The 23645-nt window shown below is 42.2% G+C and overlaps 1 protein-coding gene across 1 annotated transcript in view; it reads right to left on the reverse strand.

The window, feature by feature from the left end:
- crlf3 (cytokine receptor like factor 3) overlaps nt 1-20450 on the reverse strand; it is a 28050-nt gene extending 7600 nt beyond the window's left edge. Inside the window, exons 1-5 of the mRNA XM_003223178.4 lie at nt 20216-20450; nt 10451-10658; nt 2894-2981; nt 2214-2391; nt 787-1009 (exon numbers count right to left, since the gene is read on the reverse strand). Of these exons, the coding sequence (XP_003223226.1) occupies nt 787-1009; nt 2214-2391; nt 2894-2981; nt 10451-10658; nt 20216-20332 (814 nt within the window). The 5' untranslated portion in view covers nt 20333-20450. The remainder of the gene's footprint in view (nt 1-786; nt 1010-2213; nt 2392-2893; nt 2982-10450; nt 10659-20215) is intronic.
- Nucleotides 20451-23645: the final 3195 nt, after the last annotated feature.

Below are 23645 nucleotides of genomic sequence, written 5' to 3' on the forward strand. Positions count from 1 at the left end.
TAATCCTCTTGTAGAGATATCTGTATGCATTCTAAAAGGAGAAGCTACACTATTCTGATATAGAAAAAACTTTACGAAATCCATATACAGTAGAGTCTCACTTATCCAACATAAACAGGCCAGCAGAACGTTGGATAAGCGAATATGTTGGATAATAAGGAGGGATTAAGGAAAAGCCTATTAAACATCAAATTAGGTTATGATTTTGCAAATTAAGCACCAAAACATGGTGTTATACAACAAATTTGACAGAGAAAGTAGTTCAGTATGCAGTAATGCTAAGTAGTAATTACTGTATTTACGAATTTAGCACCAAAATATCACAATGTATTGAAAACATTGACTACAAAAATGTGTTGGATAATCCAGAACGTTGGATAAGTGAGAATCTGCTGTACTTCAATAACTCCATAGTTACGCTAATGCTCCTAAAATTATAGATGACTATTCTAGATTAGTTGCACACTCATAATAATGTTCAAGATAACAGCCTTGCTTTGAGGTCAATGTAATTTATTTAAAATAAATATCTATGTGGTTTAGAGTGCAAGATCCATTTAAAACTAAGTATTTCACCATGAGTGACATCAGCATCTAAATAATAAATTGCCTATTTTTAAAAAGACAAGCCAGAGTTTTGTGATCTGAGCAAAGCATGGGCAAAGAGAAGGGTATGGAAATGAACATTAAGGGAAGAAAGAGACCAAAATTTTGGGATAAAATATTGTATAATGACTGACATCTATCAATATTGAATTAACAAAAAATAAAGACAGCAATAAATACCATGAGGCACTAATGTGGAACGGCCAATTTGAGAAACACTCCATGGACTCCATTCTTGACGGCCATCTCCTCGCGCACATACCCTGAACTGGTAATCAATATTGGGATCAATATGTAGTACTATGAATTCTGTGTCGGAGCCAACGTACACATCTTCAAAGTGACCAGTGTTACTCTTGCGATACTGAAGCCTGTAGTGTTGTGGGATGAAGTCTTCATCAACCTAAATAGTTATTTATAGGATTTACACACTCTTCTTCACACAGTCTCTTTAATGTAATGTATCAAGGCAATATGGTAAAGTAGTGATCATGCACATCCTTGCAGATTTGAGTAAAAACTGGCCAGCAGTTCCTTCATGAACAGAAGAAACCTATTCCAATGAAGAATGGGGTAATCCGCGTTCCCACATTACAACAGCGAATAAAAAAAAAACCTCACTCTGTACCCAGAGGAAGCTCAAATATACATTTAGAACAAATAAGCACTGCACAAAATTGTCTACTTTGTACAGAGTGATCAATATACATGTTATATTCTGAACCCACCACAAAAATTTTTGTGGATATAACCAAGTGAAAGGGAGTTTGAGTGGAATTTGAAGGAGCAATCATGTGCAGCAAGACATCACAAACAGGTGAAAGGATCATCACAAAAACCACTGAATGTAGTAGTTTTTTGTGATCACCACTAGTGCAAGAAGCATGTTCCAAACCAAAAGACTGTATTTCAGTCTCTTTAAAAACAAAAACAAAAAGCAAACACTTTTAATAGGACTACAATAGCCATATTTTTCTTGCTCAATTACGGTAGATCACAGCTCCCCCCTCTAAAGGAATGAAATCAAAATCTTAACATTGTTTCTAAACACTGGTGAATGTTAAGAAGTCTATTCAAAATATGAACCCACTCAAGTTCTACTCGGCTCTATTATGGGCTACTTCATGTGCACATAAGGAGACATTAAAAGACAAAAAACTGAGAGCCCCAAAAACACACAACAACCCAATGACAATTTAATGAGTGCCTCATTTCAAAATAGGTATTTGTAACCTATGTAATTATAAAAATTAATAACAACTACCTACATTATACTCTCATGGGAGAGTCTTTAATTTGATGGGAAGCGTCCCAACAATTCTGTATTTTCAACAGGGAATGATTTGGGTCAAGGACATAAAGAGAAGGGGGTTTATTTTCAGTGCTCTCTCAACTGTTGGCTGGCTGCAGAAAACATTCAAAATATACTTAATCAAAGCCACTTTCTATACACAAAGAGCACATCCTGCTCCAACATTTTCTTTTTTCACCTGCAGCTCTGTGCCACAGATTCACCTTTCCAAAAACTCTTGGACTGCTCTACTAAACACAACTAGAATGAAGGAAGTGTCTACTATGATGGCTCTTGGAAGTATTCCTTTGCCCACCTTGCACCACCGCACTAAGATCCCCCCAGGCTTCTCAATCAGTTCTTCAATCTGTACTGGTGGTCGAGACGCAACTGTACCATGGCTGACGATTTGACTTCTAACTACTGTAAGGAGAGAGTCATCCAGCTGGGCAGATAAACAAGGCACATCAACCAACGATGGCACTTCCGGCAAGCTAGAGAGAGAAAACATTGATCTAGCTAACACATTATTTTTGTGCACATAATTAAAAAACTCAATGAGGTTTTGGAACTCTTTACAATGGAGTCAAAGGGGGGAAAAGACTGACCAGAGAAAAGAAATGTATTTGTTTATTCCTCATCCACACTCTTAAATATGATGGCTTGATTATAATCAAAAGAATGTTAAAGGTGTTTTAAGTTTCATATGTAAACATAGTTAAAAATAACTGATCTAGCCTAATCACATTATTTATTCCTGGGTGATCTGTTCCAAAATAAAACAATAAAAGTGAAACAAGTCCCAGTACTACCCGTTCATTATTTATGCAAGCTAAAAAAATTAAATGGTGATAGATAAGCACCCTTCTTATAGTAAGAGCCTTTCCTTTTCAGATCAACTGGCCTAAGTGACAAAAGGTAGTCTTAAACCAACCCTAGAATTTATCACTCACTCCTTGCACTGTCAATGTCTACAATACAATTCAGTTCTCTTACCTATCCAGCTGAATATGTAATGCCTTTTTTGTGAAGTTGCAAAGCTTGTTGTTGTTTTCTCCTGTGACACCATGGATAGCACTTTCTCCTGGAATGAAAAAATGTAAAAAAAATCCTGTTAAAAAGAAATAACTTATTTCACATTTCAGCAAGGATGGGAAAACACATGGCTCCAGGTGTTGTTGGTCTGCAATTTCCATCTAGTTATTGACAACCCAGCACTATCAAGATACAGTAGTGTATTACTATTTTGAGAAATGAATGAACACCCAGACCTTGGCAAGATGGCAAAGTGAAAACAGCCCCCTTATTAAACTCCCAAGGGGGATGTTACCAGAGATAGTCACACCCACTTCTGTCATCTTCGAACTGGTGGAAATTTCTCCCTGGTATGGAAAGATTGGAGACAGTCTTCAGATAAGTTGAAATTCCTGCTTTCTAATGCTTGTTTAGGCATTCGTTTTCACATCTGACATGGCATACAGACAGCCATAGATAAGAAGAAAGATCCACCATAGGTGATCACTGTTATCCCAGTACAAAAAAATGCCAATTTACTTTTTAAACCAAGAAACATAGAAGAATATCATAGAAGAAATTCACTCCTGTATGTTGAATCAAGAATCCTCCCTTTCAGATGAATGACATTCTGTATGCCTAACATTGTATTTATTTGGTTAGAGCTCAATAGGAAAGTAACAAGTGTAGAGAAATTATAGTAACTGCCAAGGAACATCCTTACAATACAATTTTAATGGTCAAGAAAGGCCATTAAAAGCTAATTAATTTTAAGAGAGAAGAATTGGATGTTTATTAGCTGTAATCCTGGCAATTAGCAAAAGGTTAAGTTTTGTTTATACAAACACTATCTTCAAAGCCAAAACAAAGGAAAGTTCCCAGGCTGAAAAGTACACTGGAAATAAATATCTGAAACTGTTATGATTGAGCCTCATGGCTCTGTTACTGACAGACGTGGGCGTAAGACTCCTCGAGAGTCAGATACTCTCGAGGAGCGAGAAAGAAAAAGACTGCGAGACATTTTTGCAGCACCGTCTGACGAAGAGTCTTTTGAGGGGTTTACGGAGAGAATGGAGGAGGGGCTGGTTAGCTCGGAGGAGGATGAGATGGATTGGACTCGGGTAAGGGAGGAATTGGGTGCCACTGGTCATGATGGGATAGAAGATGAATGGGGACCTTCAGGATTAGACCCATGGCTTAGCTGGAGGGATGGGACGGGATCCACAGCTGGAGATGCTGTGGGGCGTAGTCAGAGGTGTTCCAGCTCTGATGAGGAAAGTGATGAGGAAACGCCCGGGTTAAGGAGGACAGCTGACAGTGATGAGGATTTGTAACTGGCATAAAATGGGGCTTGGGAGCAATTGCAAATTGCGTTGGGCAAGGTAATCTGGACAAACGCTTGGGATCTGTGTGGGACGCTTTCCTGAAGACTGGTGTGTTTTCCTGTGCTGAGACCTTGACCTTCCGTCGTCTTCTTGACGGACGCCATCTCCTGCTTTGAAAACTCGGATTGAACTGACCACGGCTTGCCTTCCCCCTTCTGGACTTGGAAACTACAAACGTCTACTTCTGGCTTTGAACCACGGAAAGGAACTGGGTCTACTCTTCTGCTACAATCCTTGGCTGATCTGTTCGTGTTGGAAATCCTGTCTGCTGTGTGTGTGGGAGCGACGCAAGTTCCTCTAAGCACAGTGTTGGCAGCAGAGAGGAATCTGCTGCCAATTAGTTGCATTCTTTTGTATCTTTTGTTCCTCGGCTTTTGTTTTGTTTACCCTCAGGCTGAAGCAAGCAGTTTGTTTTTACCCGGATTAAACTTCGGTTTAATCCGGTTTATCTTTTGTACGTTTTTTCCTTGTCCCTTTTTTGCTCCTAAAGGCTAAAATTGCCTGGCCCTTGTGTTTTTACGGGCATTTTTGAGTTCTGTAATTAAATAAACTCTGTTATCTTGAACCTTGTGGCGTTCTGTCCTTGACAGATTGCCCAACGCCATTAAAAGTTTATTGCAGCAATAAACCCGTCAGGAAGACGATGGATGAGTTAAGAGCCAAATTTGACCAATTACAAACGGCTTTTACCGTTAGCCAAGCTGCTCATGCTGTGAAAGGACATGTTTTGACTCCTGAACGCTTTGATGGGACCAGGTGCAAGTTGCTAACCTTTTTGGCACAAGTGGAGCTTTATTTTTCCCAGCTCAGTGCTCATGCTTTTCCTACAGACACTAGCAAGGTGGCATTTATTTTGAGTTTGTTGACCGGTCCCACAGGACAATGGGCCACTAATTTAATTTTGGGAAATGACCCAGTCAAAGACAATTTGGATAATTTCAAAAAGTTATTAATTGACACTTTTGGGGATCCTCTCCGCACGGAGAATGCTGGGTGGGCTCTGTATCGGTTGAAACAGGGAAAGGGGACTGTTTTGGATTACTTAAATAAGTTTAACTTGTATCGCCACCAGCTGGATTGGGGGGAAAATGCATTCATGCTTTTATTTACTGCCGGGTTAAGTGATATGCTCCAGGATGAATTAGCACGCTTGGAGCCGGCTGAAAATTGGGATGCCTTAGTAGCTAAGGTGCTGCGTTTAGACGCAAGGTTCGAGGCTCGTAGACACTCGAAAGCAATGTGTGCGCCACCCATGCATATTACCAGGGCACCTGTGGTGATGGGGGAAGAGCCTATGGAGCTTGGGGTCTTTAAAAAGCTGTCTACAGAGGAAAAGAGCCGTAGGAGGCAGCTGGGTTTGTGTTTGTACTGTGGGAATGCGGGGCATTTTGCCAAAACCTGTAATGTGAAACCTTCCCAGCTTTCGGGAAAAGGCCAGCCCTAGTGCGACGTGAGTCCAACGCACTAGGGCTCCTCAAGCAGTCAACTGAGGGGAGGAAGCATGTTTTCATACCCATTACATTATCTGTTGGGGGAAGGGAACTTGTTTCTACTTTGGCACTGCTGGACTCAGGGGCTACGGTCTCTTATGTAGATATTGAGTTTGCTAGGAAGCATGGCATTCCTAGAGTGCGCAAAGCATGCGACGTGTGGGTGGAAGGAGCAGATGGGAGACTGCTGGAGACTGGGGTGGTTAACCATGAAACCTCAGCAGTAATGTGGGAGGTGCAGGGAGTAACGGGAACGTTTGTGTGGGATATTACGAGCTTGCCTAGATATGACGTGATCCTGGGTATGGATTGGCTAGCCGTAGTAAATCCACAAGTAGATCTGTAAAGTAACCTTAAAGAGGCAGGACGGTTGCATTCTGAATGTTACTCAATCTGATATGGAGGGAGTGCCTGCTGAGTATGGGGAGTTCTCTGATGTGTTTTGTAAAAGAGAAGCGGACAAATTACCACCGCACAGGCCATATGATTGCGCCATCAAGTTAGCAGAAGGTGCGAAATTGCCAGCAGGAAGGCTGTATGCCTTGACTGTACCGGAAAGGCAAGCTTTGCGGGAGTTTCTAGATGAAAATTTAGCCAAGGGGTTTATTCGCCCATCTAGTTCACCAACTGCGGCACCAGTATTTTTTGTAGCCAAAAAGACTGGGGAACTTAGGCTGGTCTGCGACTATCGGATCCTAAACAAATACACCATTCGGGATAGGTACCCGCTACCTTTAATCTCGGAACTATTATCAAGGGTGCAAGGGGCTAAGGTCTTTACCAAGCTTGACCTGCGGGGGGCATATAACTTAATCCGTATACGGGAAGGGGATGAATGGAAGACGGCATTTAACACGTGTTTCGGATGCCACGAGTTCCGAGTCATGCCTTTTGGACTTTGCAATGCTCCTGCGGTCTTCCAGAGGTTCATGAACGATGTGTTCAGGGACTTAATTGACCAATTTTTAGTGATTTATTTGGATGATATCTTGATTTTTTCTAAGGACGAGAAAGAACATCGTCAACATGTCAAGCAGGTTCTGCACCGTCTGCGGGCTAATGGGCTTTTCGCCAAGGCTTCCAAGTGCGTCTTTCATGTGCCTGAAGTGGAGTTCCTAGGTCATGTAGTGTCAGGTAGGGAACTTAAAATGGACCCACATAAGGTTGACGCCGTCAACTCATGGCAGGAGCTTAAGACTAAGAAGGATGTACAAAGGTTCTTAGGTTTCGCTAACTACTACCGGGAGTTTATTCCGAACTTTGCAAAGCTCACGGTACCTTTGACGCAGCTCCTGCGTAAGAAACAGCCATTTGTGTGGGGGCGGGAAGCTCACGATGCGTTTCTACAACTTAAGTCTAGTTTTCAATCGGATAACATACTAACACATCCTGATGTTGACAAACCGTTCGTGGTAGAAGCGGACGCTTCTAGCTACGCGTTGGGGGCTGTATTGTCTCAGAAGGATTCCTCAGGGACCTTGCGTCCCTGTGGATTTTACTCGCGGCAACTAACACCCTTCGAGCAGAACTATACCATATGGGAGAAGGAGTTGTTGGCGATTAAGGTGGCGTTTGAGGTGTGGCGGCACTGGCTTGAAGGGGCACGGCACCAGATCGTGGTCAGATCTGATCACAAGAACTTAGAGCACTTGCAAACAGCAAAGAAGTTAAACCAACGTCAAATTCGATGGGCTTTGTTTTTCTCCAGGTTTAACTTCAAGGTGCAGTTCGTGGAGGGGAAGGCAAACTTGCGGGCCGATGCTTTATCCCGCAAGCCGGAGTTTAAGACCAATGAGCAGGTAGTATGTCAGACCATCTTGCCTACTGCCTCTCTATGTGTTGTAGATAATGAGCTCGGGTTACATGACCAGATCCTTGAGGCTCAGAGGGATGATGTGTGGACTCAGGAACAACTGATGTTGCTATCAGCAGGTAACCGTACAATACTGCCGCATCTACAGGATCAAGACGGAGTATTGGTACGCAGGGGGCAGGTTTACGTACCAGTGGGGGCCCTCAGGTTGGAGGTGATTAGAGCCCACCATGACGAACCCATGGCTGGGCACTTTGGCAGGTTCAAGACCGTACAGCTTATCACCAGGAGCTACTGGTGGCCAAAGATGCGGCAAGACATTTTGCGCTTTTGTGACAGCTGCGCTGTTTGCCAGCAGAGTAAGACGCCTGTTGGGCGCCCTAGAGGGTTGTTGTCGTCTCTACCTGTTCCAGAGAGGCCATGGCAAATCATTTCCATGGATTTTATTTCGGATTTACCTAAGTCTGGGGGTTATACTTGTATTTGGGTGGTGGTGGATTTATTTAGCAAACTGGCTCATTTTATTCCTTGTTCAACCATTCCGGCGGCCCCTACGTTGGCCTTACTATTTACTAAGCACATCTATCGTTTGCACGGAGCACCCGAGGTGATTATTTCAGATAGGGCTCCGCAATTTGTGTCACGCTTTTGGAAACACTTCCATGAGTGTTTAGGGACTAAGTTAAACGTTTCTTCAGCTTTTCATCCACAAACAGATGGACAGTCTGAACGGGTTAATGGGCTCTTAGAGCAGTACTTGCGTTGTTTTTGCTTGGATCAACCCACGGCTTGGGTGAAGTGGTTACCGGTGGCTGAGTTCGCTTACAACAATGCGGTGCACGCGTCTAGTCAGCATACGCCATTTGAGCTAACTTATGGTTTTCACCCACGGGGAGGTGTGGCGCCGTCGACCAATGTGGTCTCTTCGGACCCTGTGTACCGCTCTTCGGAAATGGCTGCACTGCATGATGTTGCCCGTCGCTTACTGTTGGAAGCTAAGGCAACGCAAAAGACTCAGGCTGACCGCCACAGGCAGGCAGGGGAGGAGTTGGAAGAAGGGGATTTGGTGTGGTTATCTTCCAAACATATTAAACAGGCTGGGGGAAAGTTTGCGCCTCGGTATTTGGGTCCCTTTCCTATCGTTAAAAAAATTTCTTCCGTTGCGTTTCGTTTGCGTTTACCGTCTAGTTTAAAGGTCCATCCAGTCTTCCATCGTTCGCTGTTGAAACTAGATACCTCTAGTCGTCGTGGTGCTATAGCGGAGGGTATTACTGCCACTTCTCCGCCATCGGGGGAGGAGGCCTTTGTGAGAGGGGATAGCCTTTTTTGCTCCTAAAGGCTAAAATTGCCTGGCCCTTGTGTTTTTACGGGCATTTTTGAGTTCTGTAATTAAATAAACTCTGTTATCTTGAACCTTGTGGCGTTCTGTCCTTGACAGAAACTTTTGGAGGCAGAATTTCCCCCTCTGTTGGCCATAGCAACCTACCGAGGAAAGAGAGTTAACTGTAGTGCCATTGTGTGTTCAAACACAATAGACAATTAATAAGTGAATATTAGAATTCCAAAAGGACTGAGAAGAAATTTACATTATAAAGCCATTGAGAGCTTAAGTAAAAACTCATGTATACTATCCAAATTCTTAATGAATTGAGATTGATGAGAAAAGAGTTGTCAGAAGAATTTAAAGACATACATATCTTGTTGGACAGATTGACTGGTGAACTAATGCAGAAAAATCAGAAAATAATAAAACTTAAATTTATGACTGAAAAACAGACAGAAATTTTAGAAAAAATAGAGCAGAACAAGGAGGGAATATTGGAAATAATGACAACCCCAGTATTCAAAGAACAAAAGAAACACAGATATGTTTCTTCCAATGAAGACTTATATGTGTGGATATTTGTAAATGCATATATAAACAATCTAAAAGATTATTAAAGACCCTGCTCATTTTCTAATATAAATATCCTGCCATTCCAAGACTTAAGAATGCTTAAGTAGAACGCTGATGTTAACTCTGCGGTTCTCACCATTATCATAATTTGGATGCTTAAGTGGCCAGAAAGTGATAATCTGGATTACAGTTGTAGTTCCATTATCTGTTAAATGGCAAAGGACCCTCAGTATAAAGAGATAGTGGTGAGGAACCACATCTGTTTCACCAAGAGTACTCTTCTGACATGGCCATCTATCCTTTCCCTCCTTGCTGCAGATCCCAAGGAAGAAAAGCAGTGGTTCCCAAGCTTTGGTCCTCCCGGTGTTTTGGATTTCTACTCCCAGAATTCCTAACAATTGGTAAATTGGCTGGGATTTCTGGGAGCTGAAGTCCAAAACAACTGATGGACCAAAGGTTGGAAACCACTGAAGTAAAGGGTTTATTACCACCACCACCCACAGCATAACCATGGATGACAATACCACAAGTAAGAGAAGATTAAATTTATCTCATGTGAATTGTGAGCTTATCAGTAAGTGAGTCTTACATATACACACACTGAGAGAGGGGAAGGTAAATGACATCACACTGGCTGGTCCTATCCTCTTGCATCACTAACAAATGAGTTAGGCACAACTTGTGTACATTCATCAGCAATACAAACAGGTCCTAGCTGAATCATCATCTTACTATTATTACACCACACACATAGCATCTCAAACTGAATCCTGGTCCAATCAGGACTGTTCTTCACAAGGAAGAGCCTATGCATCAGTGTGGATTCACACATACTCAGTTCCTAGGAGATGTCAGCTGAAGAATGAGAATAGTTGGTGCAGCTCCTTTATGCATGCTTACAGTGTTTGTGCAGTCCGCTCCACAATCAAATAGAAAACCATTTAAAGGGCTTACCGTCTCTGAGGAGCTCATCAGCCGTACCAACTCCATGTTCTATTAGCTTCTGACACTCATCCAATGGTTTGATGCTTTCCTCTTCTATGGCATCCACTTCCTGCAGCAAAGACACCAGCCGTTCATCCAGGAGTTTCCTTAGGGTCCCTTTTAAGTCACTAAAATGCTGTTCAAGTACATCCCTGGTCAATGCAGCACTGTCTTTGATCTACAGGGAAACAAGAGACATAAGTGAGGCCTTTGGAAGAATTGGGCCAAGACCAAGCAGCCACTGCTATTCTTAATGTAGGATGTCAGACTAACATTCACATAATTGTATTCAAAGACATTCATCTTGATTCAAGCATAACAGAAAAAAGCCTGGCACTAAGAATATTAAGTCAATAAAGTCTACTAGTGTCCCATTTTGATCTTGTGCAACTGGAACACATAAAAAACTTACTGTGTATGTCTGATTTCCAGTTATCTGTGGTGACCTCATTAATTTCAGAGGGGATTCTTAGGCAAGGAATACTCAGAGGTTATTTTTCCCCGTTCCTTCCTTTGACATTCAGTCTATAGCACCTGGTATTTGTTGGCACTATCCCATCAAAGTACTAACCAGGGCTGACCCTGCTTAGCTTCCAGGATCAAACAGGATCTGATACCTTTAGCCCCCTTCCTCCTCAAAGAGGAAAAACCTACACCAATAGATTTTAAAAACAGCTTTTATAAGAGGTTCTCATCCACTCTAAATAGGACACCTAACACCCCCACCCCCTGCCCAATTCTCCCCTCTCATATACCAAACTAAGTAAATAAACATTAACAAGGCACATTAAGGAAATATTTTGGGGGGCAGGCTCCTTGGGTGAGCAACTGGGAGAAGGCCTCGTCAGAAAGCAGACAGGAGGTTCTGTTTCTCCATCTCTTCTTTCTTTTCGCCAGGAGTCTTTATTTAGTTAGGCTTTTTGTTCAGAATCTATGTAAAGAAGATGTCTTTAATGGGGTTGTAGGAGCCCCTGGTAGAGCACTCTCATAGGGGTTGGGGTAAAGTAACCATCATTGTAGCACTTTACGCTGAGTATACTACTGCTCCCAGTTAGAATACCAATATGTCCTTAAAGCAGATAGAAGTAGGAGACAGCAGTAATAAGATCCTCACGTGTGAAAGTGAGTCTACCATTATGGTAGACCATGTAGGGAGAGGGTATGTGTCTAGCAGCTGGGGGGCCCCCATCGAGGTGATCCAGGGGAGGGGGAGATACGGGAAAGGGAGGCATAATCTAATTCGGCCTAGGGTGAGCAACAGAGTGCTTGTAGATTTAAAACGGCCTCCTGACACAGTAAATTTGGGTGCCCAAGTTGGCGGGCCCTCCGATCTGAAGGTGCTGCTGCTGAACGCCAGGTCTGTCAATGGTAAAGCTGCAATCATCCAGGATCTTATCCTGGATGAGCAGGCAGACCTGGCGTGCATAACGGAGACCTGGTTGGATGAGGCTGGGGGTGTCAATCTCACCCAGCTTTGTCCACCAGGTTATGCCGTGCAGCATCAACCAAGATCTGGAGGGAGGGGAGGAGGGGTTGCAGTGGTCTATAAGGAGTCCATCCCCCTGACCAGGTGCACCATCCCGCAGTCTACCTTGTTCGAGTGTGCTCATCTGAGGGTAGGGGGCCGGGACAGTTTAGGGATTCTGCTAGTGTACCGACCACCCCGCTGCACTACAGTCTCCCTGCCTGAGCTAGCAGGGATGGTCTCTGGCCTGGCGTTGGAGTCCCAACGGCTCATTGTGCTGGGGGACTTCAATGTCCATGCCGAGACCACTCCTTATGGTGCAGCTCAGGACTTCATGGCCGCCATGGCAACCATGGGGCTGTCTCAACTAGTATCTGGCCCTACCCACAGAGCAGTGCACACACTAGACTTCCATCCCCTCTTTTCCCTTCATTCTCTGCACTTGCGGGGGGGGGGGGGGGGGTGTGTTTATAGCTGACAGGGGAGCCTGGCATGTGGAGAAGAGCAGGTAGAGAGAGCCAGTTGCCAGGGCTGTTATTTTTGGAGGAGCTTCCCTCCCTCCTTGCACACACAGGAACACATAGACCTCCAATTAGAAAGTGGGGCGGCGGGGGGGGGGGGGGGATGAGGAAGAGGCATTCTTCTCCTGGCTGCCAGTCAGAAAAGTAGGCCCCACTCCTTTGTGTCATAACAACCCCCTCAGTCACAATGGAGCACAGGAGACAGGCAGAGTTCACTTAGGCCTGAATCCACACTGCCTATAAAATACAGATTATTTTATTTGAACTGGATTATATGGCAGTGTAGACTCAAGGCCCTTCCACACAGCTATATAACCCAAAATGCCAAGGCACATCATCCACAGTATCTGCTTTGATCTGGATTATCTTGAGTCCACACTGCCATATCGTCCAGTTCAGTATGGATTTTATACAGTTGTGTAGAAGGGGCTTCATATAATCCAGTTCTAAGCAGATAATATAAGATTATAAATATAATATATAATATATAATAATTAAAAAAAGGTAAAGGTTTCCCCTGACGTTAAGTCCAGTCATGTCTGACTCTGGGGGTTGGTGCTCATCTCCATTTCTAAGCCGAAGAGCCGGTGTTGTCCGTAGACACCTCCAAGGTCATGTGGCCGGCATGACTGCATGGAGCGCCGTTACCTTCCCAATGGAGCGGTACCTATTGATCTACTCACATTTGCATGTTTTCGAACTGCTAGGTTGGCAGGAGCTGGAGCTAACAGCGGGCGCTCAAGCCGCTCCCGGGATTAATAATTACTGTGGTATAATAATACAGAAAAATATAATCTCTAAAATCAGGACAGAAAATAAAGAACAACACTCTGAAGACAGGGAAATTCCAGAAAGGAAACAATCAGAGATAGCTAACACCTCCCCCAGGGAGGAAGCAGCCAGGCTTTGAAGCTGCAAGGCCCATTAAATGCCAATCAAGGTGACTAATTGCAGCATTCATACTTGCTGCACCGAGACTATTCATTGCTATTCAAGGATTCCACAAGATAGAAAGCGGCCAGGCTTGCAAGCAGCAAGGCTATTCAGTGCTATTCAACCAATCAAGATGTCCCCTCGGTAGAAAACCCCCAGGCTTTGAAGCCACGAGGCTACTCCGTCCCATTCAACCTGGCCTAGCACGGATGCCCTACAAAGGAAGTAGCCAGGCTTCAACTCCAGGCTGCTACTCCAGCTCGACAACCAAGGATTCTCCTAGATAAAACATGGCCAGGCATTGAAGCTGCAAGGCTATTTAGTGCAATTTAGCCAGATCAACAAAGGATTAACCTTGGTAGAAGGCGGCCAGGCTTTGAAGTAGCAATACTACTCTGTACTATTGAAGCTGACCAACCAAAGATTCCCCTAGGTAGCAAGCAGCCAGGCTTTGAAGTAGTGAGGCTATTCATTGCAATTCTAGCAGCTCAATAAAACATTCCCCTAGAACGCAAGTATCCAACTTTCCAAGCAGCAAGCCTATTCCATTGTATTCCAGCTCACCAAACAAGGATTCCCATAAGAAGAAAAAAGCCAGGCTTTGAGGCTGCAAAGCTATTCACTGCTATTCCACCTGGCCAACAAAGGATTCCCATAAGATACAACAATGCATGGCTGAGCACAACTAGTAAATAAATAAACAAGGAATGTCACTAAACGTATGTCAACATAACAGAATTTCAAAATAGATGTCCTGGTGACTATCATTATCAAGGTGTCAGGAAAGTTTTTCAGAAGATGATGTCTGACTCTTCTACGTGTCTTAGTTTCTTGCATATCCATTCCTCTCCATGAGAGAGAAAACTTATAAACTGGGTCTGTACCTGATTTATTTGAAGGTGAGACACCCCAATTCAGCTTTTACTTAGTTCCCATAAGCAGGCAGAGTGCTATCCAGATATTCAGGATTTATAATAAGGCTGAAGCTACTCCCCACACTGAAAAAAGTAGGTAGTAAAAGAATATAGCTTGTAAAGGCACAAGGGAGAAATCAGCCATGAGTGAACCAGATGGAAAAAACAGATTCTCATACAAAAGAAGTTGCAGAATATCAGCCAGATGTGACTTTTTGATCTTCAGAAGTACTGACAAACAACACAGGATGCTCTACTACAGTTATGAAAAGCCGACTTCCTGTTTAAGACACATTCGTAGGGCTTTGTAGTGCCCCTACACTTAAGCCGTCTTCACTTGTTATTTCAGGACTTCAGAAAAAAGGAAGTGCGTTGTTACATATATAAAGCAGAAGGGGCAGGAAAGAAGAAAGGAAGAACTTTCTCAAATCTTTAGGCATGTTATAATCCAGTAAACCGGCTGACTATGCAAAGCAAAAACTTTTTGGCCCAGGACTTGATGCAAGGGGTCTTAATTACATGAATGCAACTCATCACAATTGATTACTGAAGTAAAACAAGAATGCAAAAAACAAAACACCAACTCTACTAATGTGGCAAATCAAGAAAGTACAATAGGATTAATGTACAAAATGTACACTAATGTACAAAGGCACAAAATAATGTAATCCTTTAATTTAAAATATTTATACTACATCTTCATCATGAGTGATTTGAAGATCATTCACAACGATTATAAATAGTACCACTATATTACAGTCTTTTAAAAGAATAAACACCAAACATATCAGATAACTACTAGTAATTAAAATGCCTAAGTTAAAAAAAAATCTGCCTGACATTGTTGGAAGGCCTATGACACCTCCAGTGACACAGATGAAAAAGCCCCACCTCTAGTCACTATTAATCAACTCTCTAATGCAGTGTTTCTCGGCTTTTTGTCCTCCAAATGAATTGGATTTCAGTTCCCATAAACATTTGTCATCATGGCTCTTGGAAATCAGCAAGAGTCTTCGGAGCAGAGGTGGTAATTGTGTAGCCTACCAAATATTTCTAGCATTATAGTAATCAAGCACAGGGACAAAAAGAACTTCTGTAATAGTCAATGAAGAAAAATTTAAGATGGTAATAAAAAAGGAACAACAGGAGATCTTTTCCACAAGATCCTAGAAATCAAAGAGAAATTAAAACCAGGAATGGGGATGCTATGCACCAGAAAGGGAACATACTGTATTATATGACTAAAAATAAATAAAAAGACAATGGAAATAATATACTGAAGAACTAAACAAGAGACAAAAGCCTTTGATTTTGTGTATCATGAATAAAAAGATCATTGTCCTGATGTATAACTAGTACTTAGGACAAATCGCTACCATCTGGACAAAATAAAGAGAAATTTAATGGTTTCCAATTGGCTAAATGTATCACGCTATCTATTTAAATCATTTAACACTGAACATAACATACATAAAGCAGGATTAAACTAAGACGAAAGAGGCATGAAAATTGAGGGAACATCAACAATTTAAGATATGCAGATGACACCATACTACTAGCAGAAAAGAGGACGTGGAATGATTACTGTAGAACGTCAAGGAAGAAAGCATAGAGGCAGGCTTACAGTTGAGCTTTAAGAAAACAAAAATAATAATCACAGATTATATACGTTTGAAGCAGACAACGAAATAGTTCAAGATTTTTCATTTCTTGGCTTATTATTCAGAATGGAAACTGCAGGCAAGAAATCAGAACATTAGGGCCCCTTCCACACAGCTGAAAACAATCCCACATTATCTGCTTTGAACTGGAATATATGACAGTGTGAAGTCAGATAACCCAGTTCAAAGCAGATACTGTGGGACTTTCTGCCCTGATATTCTGGGTTATATGGCTGTGTGGAAGGGCCCCATAATTTGGAAGGGTAACTATGAAGGAACTGGACAAAATCTAGAAGAGTACAAATATATTAGTACTAGTGTTAGAAAGATCCATGCAATCATATTTCATTATTTATGTATGGTTGCAAAAGCTGTATGGTGAAGAAAGATGATCACGAAGAAAATCAACTCATTTGGTGCCGGAGAACAGTTCTACCGTATGTATACAGTGGACTGCTTAAAAGACTGAATTCCCCCTAGAAGCCAAGACGACTAAGCTGAGACTGTCATACTTCAGACATATCATGAGGAGACATGACTCACTGCTTGGGAAGGTAGAAGGCAGGAGAAAAAGAGTTAAGACTACATTTGAGACCATCAGGGAAGCCACAACCCTGAGTCTACAAGATCTGATAAGGCCTGTTGAGGAAAGGGAGACTTGGACGTCTCTCATTGATGGAGTCATCATAAGTCAAATGGACAGCAATTAACAGCAATAATAATGAAATCCAAAATAATAATAGATATAGAAGTCTGAGTTCAGCTAAATGCAAAAACATAAACATTGACCGGTTGAACTCTGAGATAGGTCGTAAGAAGTATGCTTATCACATCTTCTGTTACAAGATATTGTTTCACACCTATTTACTGTAATTTTGTTTATTCACTCATTGATTACATTTGCTATCACAAGTTTCTCCCATGTGACAGAAGATCACATCACTATTCTTTTTTATATCAGTAAACAATCTGATATCATGGTTTACGAGTGAAGATTTGTGGCTGTGTGCCTTCAAGTCAATTCCCACTAGCAGGATTTGTTCAGAGGGTGCTTCCCTTTGCCTCTCTCTGAAACTGAGAGAGTGTGACTCGCCCAAGACCATCCGGTGGGTTTCCAGCACTCAGGAGATTTCAATCCTTGACTCCCACTGCCCTAGGCAGCATCTGCACTGGAGAATGAATGCAGTTTGACCCCACTTTGGCTGCCCTGGCTCAAAACCCTGGAATCCTGGGGCTTGCAGTTTGGTGAGGCACCGGTACTCTTTGGCAGAGGAGGCTAACTACAGTAGAGTCTCATCCAACATTCGCTTATCCAACGTTCTGGATTATCCAACACAGTCAGTCTTTTAGTAGTCAACTAGCTGTGCCCGGCCACGCGTTGCTGTGGCGAAGTCTGGTGGTATGGGAAATAAAGTATTGAGGAATTGGTGGTAGTTAAGGTCAAGGGTAAAGGTTTTCCCCAGACATTAAGTCCAGTCGTGTCTTACTCTGGAGGTTGGTGCTCATCTCCATTTCTAAGCCGAAGAGCTGGTGTTGTCCGTAGACTCCTCCAAGGTCATGTGGGATGACTACATGGAGCGGTGTTACCTTCCCGCCGGAGTAGTACCTATTGATGCACTCACATTTGCATGTTTTCGAACTTCTGGGTTGGCAGAAGCTGGGGCTAACAGTGGGGGCTCTCTCCGCTCCCCCAATTCAAACCTGTGGCCTTTTGGTCCAGAAGTTCAGCAGCTCAGCGCTTGTTATAACACATTGCGCCATCAGGGGATATTATTTCCTAAAGGTTGTGAATATACAATATTTCTGATTGGTTTTTTTTTGTTTGTTGGAGGCAAGTATGAATGCTGCAATTAGGAAAAATGATTAGGATGTAATGGCCTTGCAGCTTTAAAGCCTGGCTGTTTCCTCCCTGGGTGAATTTTTTGTTGGGAGGTGTTAGCTGGCCCTGATTGTTTCCTGTCTGGAATTCCCTTGTTTTCAGAGTGGTGTTGTTTGTGATATTTTATGTGCTTCTACTGTCTGTGGCCCTGAGAAAACAGGATTTGCCAGACTTTGATGATGGGAATACTTTGTTGGGAGGTGTTAGCTGGCCCCGATTGTTTCCTGTGTGGAATTCCCGTTTATTTACTGTCCTGGTTTTAGAGATTATATTGTTCTGCATTATTCTATCCCAGTAATTATTTCATATTAAAGAAGAATCTCACTTATCCAACATTCGCTTATACAATGTTCTGGATTATCCAACGCAGTCTGCCTTTTCATAATCAATGTTTTTGTAGTCAGTGTTTTAAATTCATTGTGATATTTTAGTGGTAAATTTGTAAATACAGTACAGTAGAGTCTCACTTATCCAACATAAACGGGCCGGCAGAACGTTGGATAAGCGAATATGTTGGATAATGAGGAATTAAGGATAACCCTATTAAACATCAAATTAAGTTATGATTTTACAAATTAAGCACCAAAACATCATGTTAGACAACAAATTTGTCAGAAAAAGTAGTTCAGTACACAGTAATGCTATATAGTAATTACTGTATTTATGAATTTAGCACCAAAATATCACGATATATTGAAAGCATTGACTACAAAAATGCGTTGGATAATCCAGAATGTTGGATAAGCGAGTGTTGGATAAGTGAGACTCTACTGTAAATACTACATAGCATTACTGCGCATGGAACTACTTTTTCTGTCAAATTTGTTGTATAATATGATGTTTTGATGCTTAATTTGTATAACGATTACCTAATTTGATGTTTAATTGGCTTTTCCTGAATCCCTTCTTATTATCCAACATATTCACTTATCCTGCCGGCCTGTTTACGTTGGATAAGTGAGACTCTACTGTATATTTCTAATCTTATATTATCTGCTTAGAACTGGATTATATGAGGCGCCTTCTTCACAGCTGTATAAAATGCACACTGAAGTGGATTATATGGTAGTGTGGAGTCAAGATAATCCAGTGCAAAGCAGATAATATAAGATTATAAATGGGTTATATAGCTGTGTGGAAGGGCCTTGAGTCTACACTGCCATATAATCCAGTGCAAATTAGATAATCTGTGGAAGAAGTCTAAGTGAGGCCTAAATCTGCCTGCCCCCTAACTGAAACCTGGCTGTCCCTTGGTTGCTAGGCAACCAAGTGGGCAGAGATTAGCCCTCTAAACTGGCAGCAATTGGATAAAAAAAATTATTGCTCTCCCTCTAATTAGGACTTTATTTTTCTTTTCTTTTTGTTGTATCAACCTTGAGGCGTGGATGATGGGTTGTGTTGTCAAATTTTGAGGTTGGGGTTGTTTTGTGAATTGCCGTGATGCCATCACTCTTTTATATATATAGATAGATGTTGTTGTAGTCAATCTTTTCAATACATTGGTGCTAAATTCGTAAATACAGTAATTACTACATAACATTGCTGTGTATTGAACTGCTTTTTCTGTCAAATTTGTTGTAAAACATGATGTTTTGGTGCTTAATTTGTAAAATCATAATGTAATTTGATGTTTAATAGGCTATTCCTTAATCCCTCCTTATTATCCAACATATTTGCTTATCCAACGTTCTGCCGGCCCATTTATGTTGGATAAGTGAGACTCTACTGTACCTTGTAAAACCACAGCCCACAGGATCTTGACTCCTTGCTAGAAGCTTGCCTATTTTAACTTTTGACTGTAATGCGGGTTGCATGCTGTGTGTGTATGTGTTAAATGTGTGAATGTTGCAATTGGCCACCTTGCTAAGCTTTGAATAGCCTTGCAGCTTCAAAGCCTGGCTGCTCCCTGCCTGGGGGAATCCTTTGTTGGGAGGTGTTAGCTGGCCCTGGTTGATTCATGTCTGGAATTCCTCTGTTTTCAGAGAATGCTTCTGGAACATGGCCGTACAACACGGAAAACTCACAGCAACCCGTTAAAGGGGCATCTACACTGTAGAGAATGAATGCAGTTTGACGCACTGCCTTGGCTCAATGCCCTGGAATCCTGGGTTTTGTAGTTTCCCGAGGGGGGAAGCCCTTTGCCAGAGAAGGCTGAAGACCTTGTCAAACTCCCAACTCCTAGGATTCCGTGGCACTGAGACTTGGCAGTGAAAGTGGGATCAAACTGCGTGACTTCTACAGTGTGGGCGCGCCCTTAAGATACTAGTCAGCAGTTGCATGCTCCTCCTAGGAGTTGGAAGCATTCCAACCACAGCAAAGAGCAGCAGCAGGAGGGGGGGGGGCTGCCTGTCTGTCTGCCTACCTGCTGGCGGGCCAGGTGGAGCCCTTTGAGGCGCTGCTGGAGCTCCCGGCGGTAGAGCCGCGCCGCCTCGATGCTCTCCCGGGCCTCCTGCAGCAGCGCCTCCGTCTCCAGCTCCATCCCGCGGGAAGGAGGAAGGAGGGCGGGCAGCCAAGCAGGCGGGACGCGCCAGGAAAGAAAGAGGAGGTTCGCGGCTGGCGGCAGCCTCAAGCCCGGAAGCCCGCGGCATCCGGGTATCTGAGCGCCGACGCGCGAGAGGAGGAAAGGGGCGGGGCCTCCTCCCACCCGCCTTTCAAAATTGTGCGCGCGAGTCTGAATTGCTTAAGGTGATTCCGAGGCTTATCACGATTATCTATATATATAAAAGAGTGATGGCATCAGGGCAGTGGACAAAACAACAAAAGTACAGGCCCCGCAACCTCGAAATTTGACAACACAACCCATCATCCATGCCTCCAGGTTGATACAACAAAAAGAAAAGAAAAATAAAGTCCTAATTAGAGGGAGAGCAATAATTGTTTTTATCCAATTGCTGCCAGTTTAGAGGGCTAATCTCTGCCCACTTGGTTGCCTAGCAACCAGCCAAGGGACAGCCAGGCTTCAGTTAGGGGACAGGCCGATTTAGGCCTCACTTAGGCTTCTTCCACAGATTATCTGATTTTAACTGGATTATATGGCAGTGTAGACTCAAGGCCCTTCCACACAGCTATAGAACCCATTTAGAATCTTACATTATCTGCTTTGCACTGAATTATCTTGACTCCACACTGCCATATAATCCACTTCAGTGTGCATTTTATACAGCTGTGAAGAAGGAGCCTCATATAATCCAGTTCTGAGCAGATAATATAAGATTAGAAATATACAGTAGAGTCTCACTTATCCAACATAAACAGGCCGGCAGGATAAGTGAATATGTTGAATAATAAGAAGGGATTCAGGAAAAGCCGATTAAACATCAAATTAGGTAATCGTTATACAAATTAAGCATCAAAACATCATATTATACAACAAATTTGACAGAAATAGTAGTTCCATGTGCAGTAATGCTATGTAGTATTTACAGTAGAGTCTCACTTATCCAACACTCGCTTATCCAATGTTCTGGATTATCCAATGCATTTTTGTAGTCAATGTTTTCAATATATTGTGATATTTTGGTGCTAAATTCATAAATACAGTAATTACTACATAGCATTACTGTGTATTGAACTACTTTTTCTGCCAAATTTGTTGTCTAAGATGATATTTTGGTGCTTCATTTGTAAAATCAAAACCTAATTTGATGTTTAATAGGCTTATCCTTAATGCCTCCTTATTATCCAACATATTCGCTTATCCAATATTCTGCCAGCCTGTTTATGTTGGATAAGTGAGACTCTACTGTACTGTATTTACAAATTTACCACTACAATATCACAATGAATTTAAAACACTGACTACAAAAACATTGATTATGAAAAGGCAGACTGCGTTGGATAATCCAGAACATTATATATGTGAATGTTGGATAAGTGAGATTCTACTTTAATATGAAATAATTACTGGGATAGAATAATGCAGAACAATATAATCTCTAAAACCAGGACAGTAAATAAACAGGGGAATTCCACACAGGAAACAATCAGGGCCAGCTAACACCTCCCAACAAAGTATTCCCATCATCAAAGTCTGGAAAATCCTCTGTTTTCTCAGAGCCACAGACAGTAGAAGCACATAAAATATCGCAAACAACACCACTCTGAAAACAAGGGAATTCCAGACAGGAAACAATCAGGGCCAGCTAACACCTCCCAACAAAAAATTCACTCAGGGAGGAAGCAGCCAGGCTTTAAAGCTGCAAGGCCATTACATCCTAATCATTTTTCCTAATTGCAGCATTCATACTTGCCTCCAACAGACAAAAAAAACCAATCAGAAATATTGTATATTCACAACCTTTAGGAAATAATATCCCCTGATGGCGCAGCGTGTTAAAGCACTGAGCTGCTGAACTTCTGGACTGAAAGGCCACAGTTTTGAATTGGGGGAGCGGAGAGAGCCCCCACTTTTAGCCCCAGCTTCTGCCAACCCAGAAGTTCGAAAACATGCAAATGTGAGTGCATCAATAGGTACTGCTCCGGCGGGAAGGTAACGCCGCTCTATGCAGTCATCCCACATGACCTTGGAGGAGTCTACGGACAACGCCAGCTCTTTGGCTTAGAAATGGAGATGAGCACCAACCCCCAGAGTCAGACATGACTGGACTTAATGTCAGGGGAAAACGTTTACCCTTTACCTTAACTACCACCAGTTCCTCAATACTTTATTTCCCAGACCACCATATTTTGCCACAGCAACGCGTGGCCGGGCACAGCTAGTTATCTATAAGAATGTAACACAGTATTTTTATTTCACGTTTACACGAATGTAATAGTCTCGTACTATGCAATCCTAGGAGTTTAATTCAATTTACAGTAGAGTCTCACTTATCCAAGCCTCGCTTTTCCAAGCCTCTGGATTATCCAAGCCATTTTTGTAGTCAATGTTTTCAATATATCGTGATATTTTGGTGCTAAATTCGTAAATACAGTAATTACAACGTAACATTACTGCGTATTTAACTACTTTTTCTGTCAAATTTGTTGTATAACATGATGTTTTGTTGCTTAATTTGTAAAATCTTAACCTAATTTGATGTTTAATAGGCTTTTCCTTAATCCCTCCTTATTATCCAAGATATTCGCTTATCCAAGCTTCTGCCGGCCCGTTTAGCTTGGATAAGTGAGACTCTACTGTATTTATTTATAAATAAATAAAAAAGTGACTCACAATAATAATAATAATAATAAAAACTATTTATACCCCGCCACCATCTCCCCGCGGGGGACTTGGGGCGGTTTACATGGGGCAGAGGCCCAAACAACATAGGACAAATATAGGCAACATAATACAAATCACACTATAAAAAGATAAAACAGTAATACAATATATCAATTAAAACAAAAATACAGGATAAAAAAATGCATTCAAAACACATAAATGGTAAATGGTAAAATCGTAATAAATACAGGATAGATTATTAAAAACCCTCTGGGGCTGATTAATTAATGACTATCTCCAAAGGCCTGCCGAAACATCCAAGTCTTCAGTTGTTTCCTGAAGGAAGGTAGAGAGGGAGCCAACCTAATCTCCCTGGGGAGGGAGTTCCAGAGTCGGGAAGCCACAAAACATTACAAAAACATCTGCAGGAGTCTACCGTATCCCATGCAGCTGTGGACAAGTCTACATAGGGACCACCAAACGCAGCACCCAAACATGAGTCAAAGAACATGAAAGGCACTGCAGACTAACTCAACCAGAGAAGTCAGCCATGGCAGAGCACCTGATGAACCAACCTGGACACAGAATATGATTTGGGAACACTGAAATGCTGGACAATTCTTATAACCAC

This window comes from Anolis carolinensis, chromosome 2 (genome assembly GCF_035594765.1).
Source record: "Anolis carolinensis isolate JA03-04 chromosome 2, rAnoCar3.1.pri, whole genome shotgun sequence".
Lineage (NCBI taxonomy): Eukaryota > Metazoa > Chordata > Lepidosauria > Squamata > Dactyloidae > Anolis > Anolis carolinensis.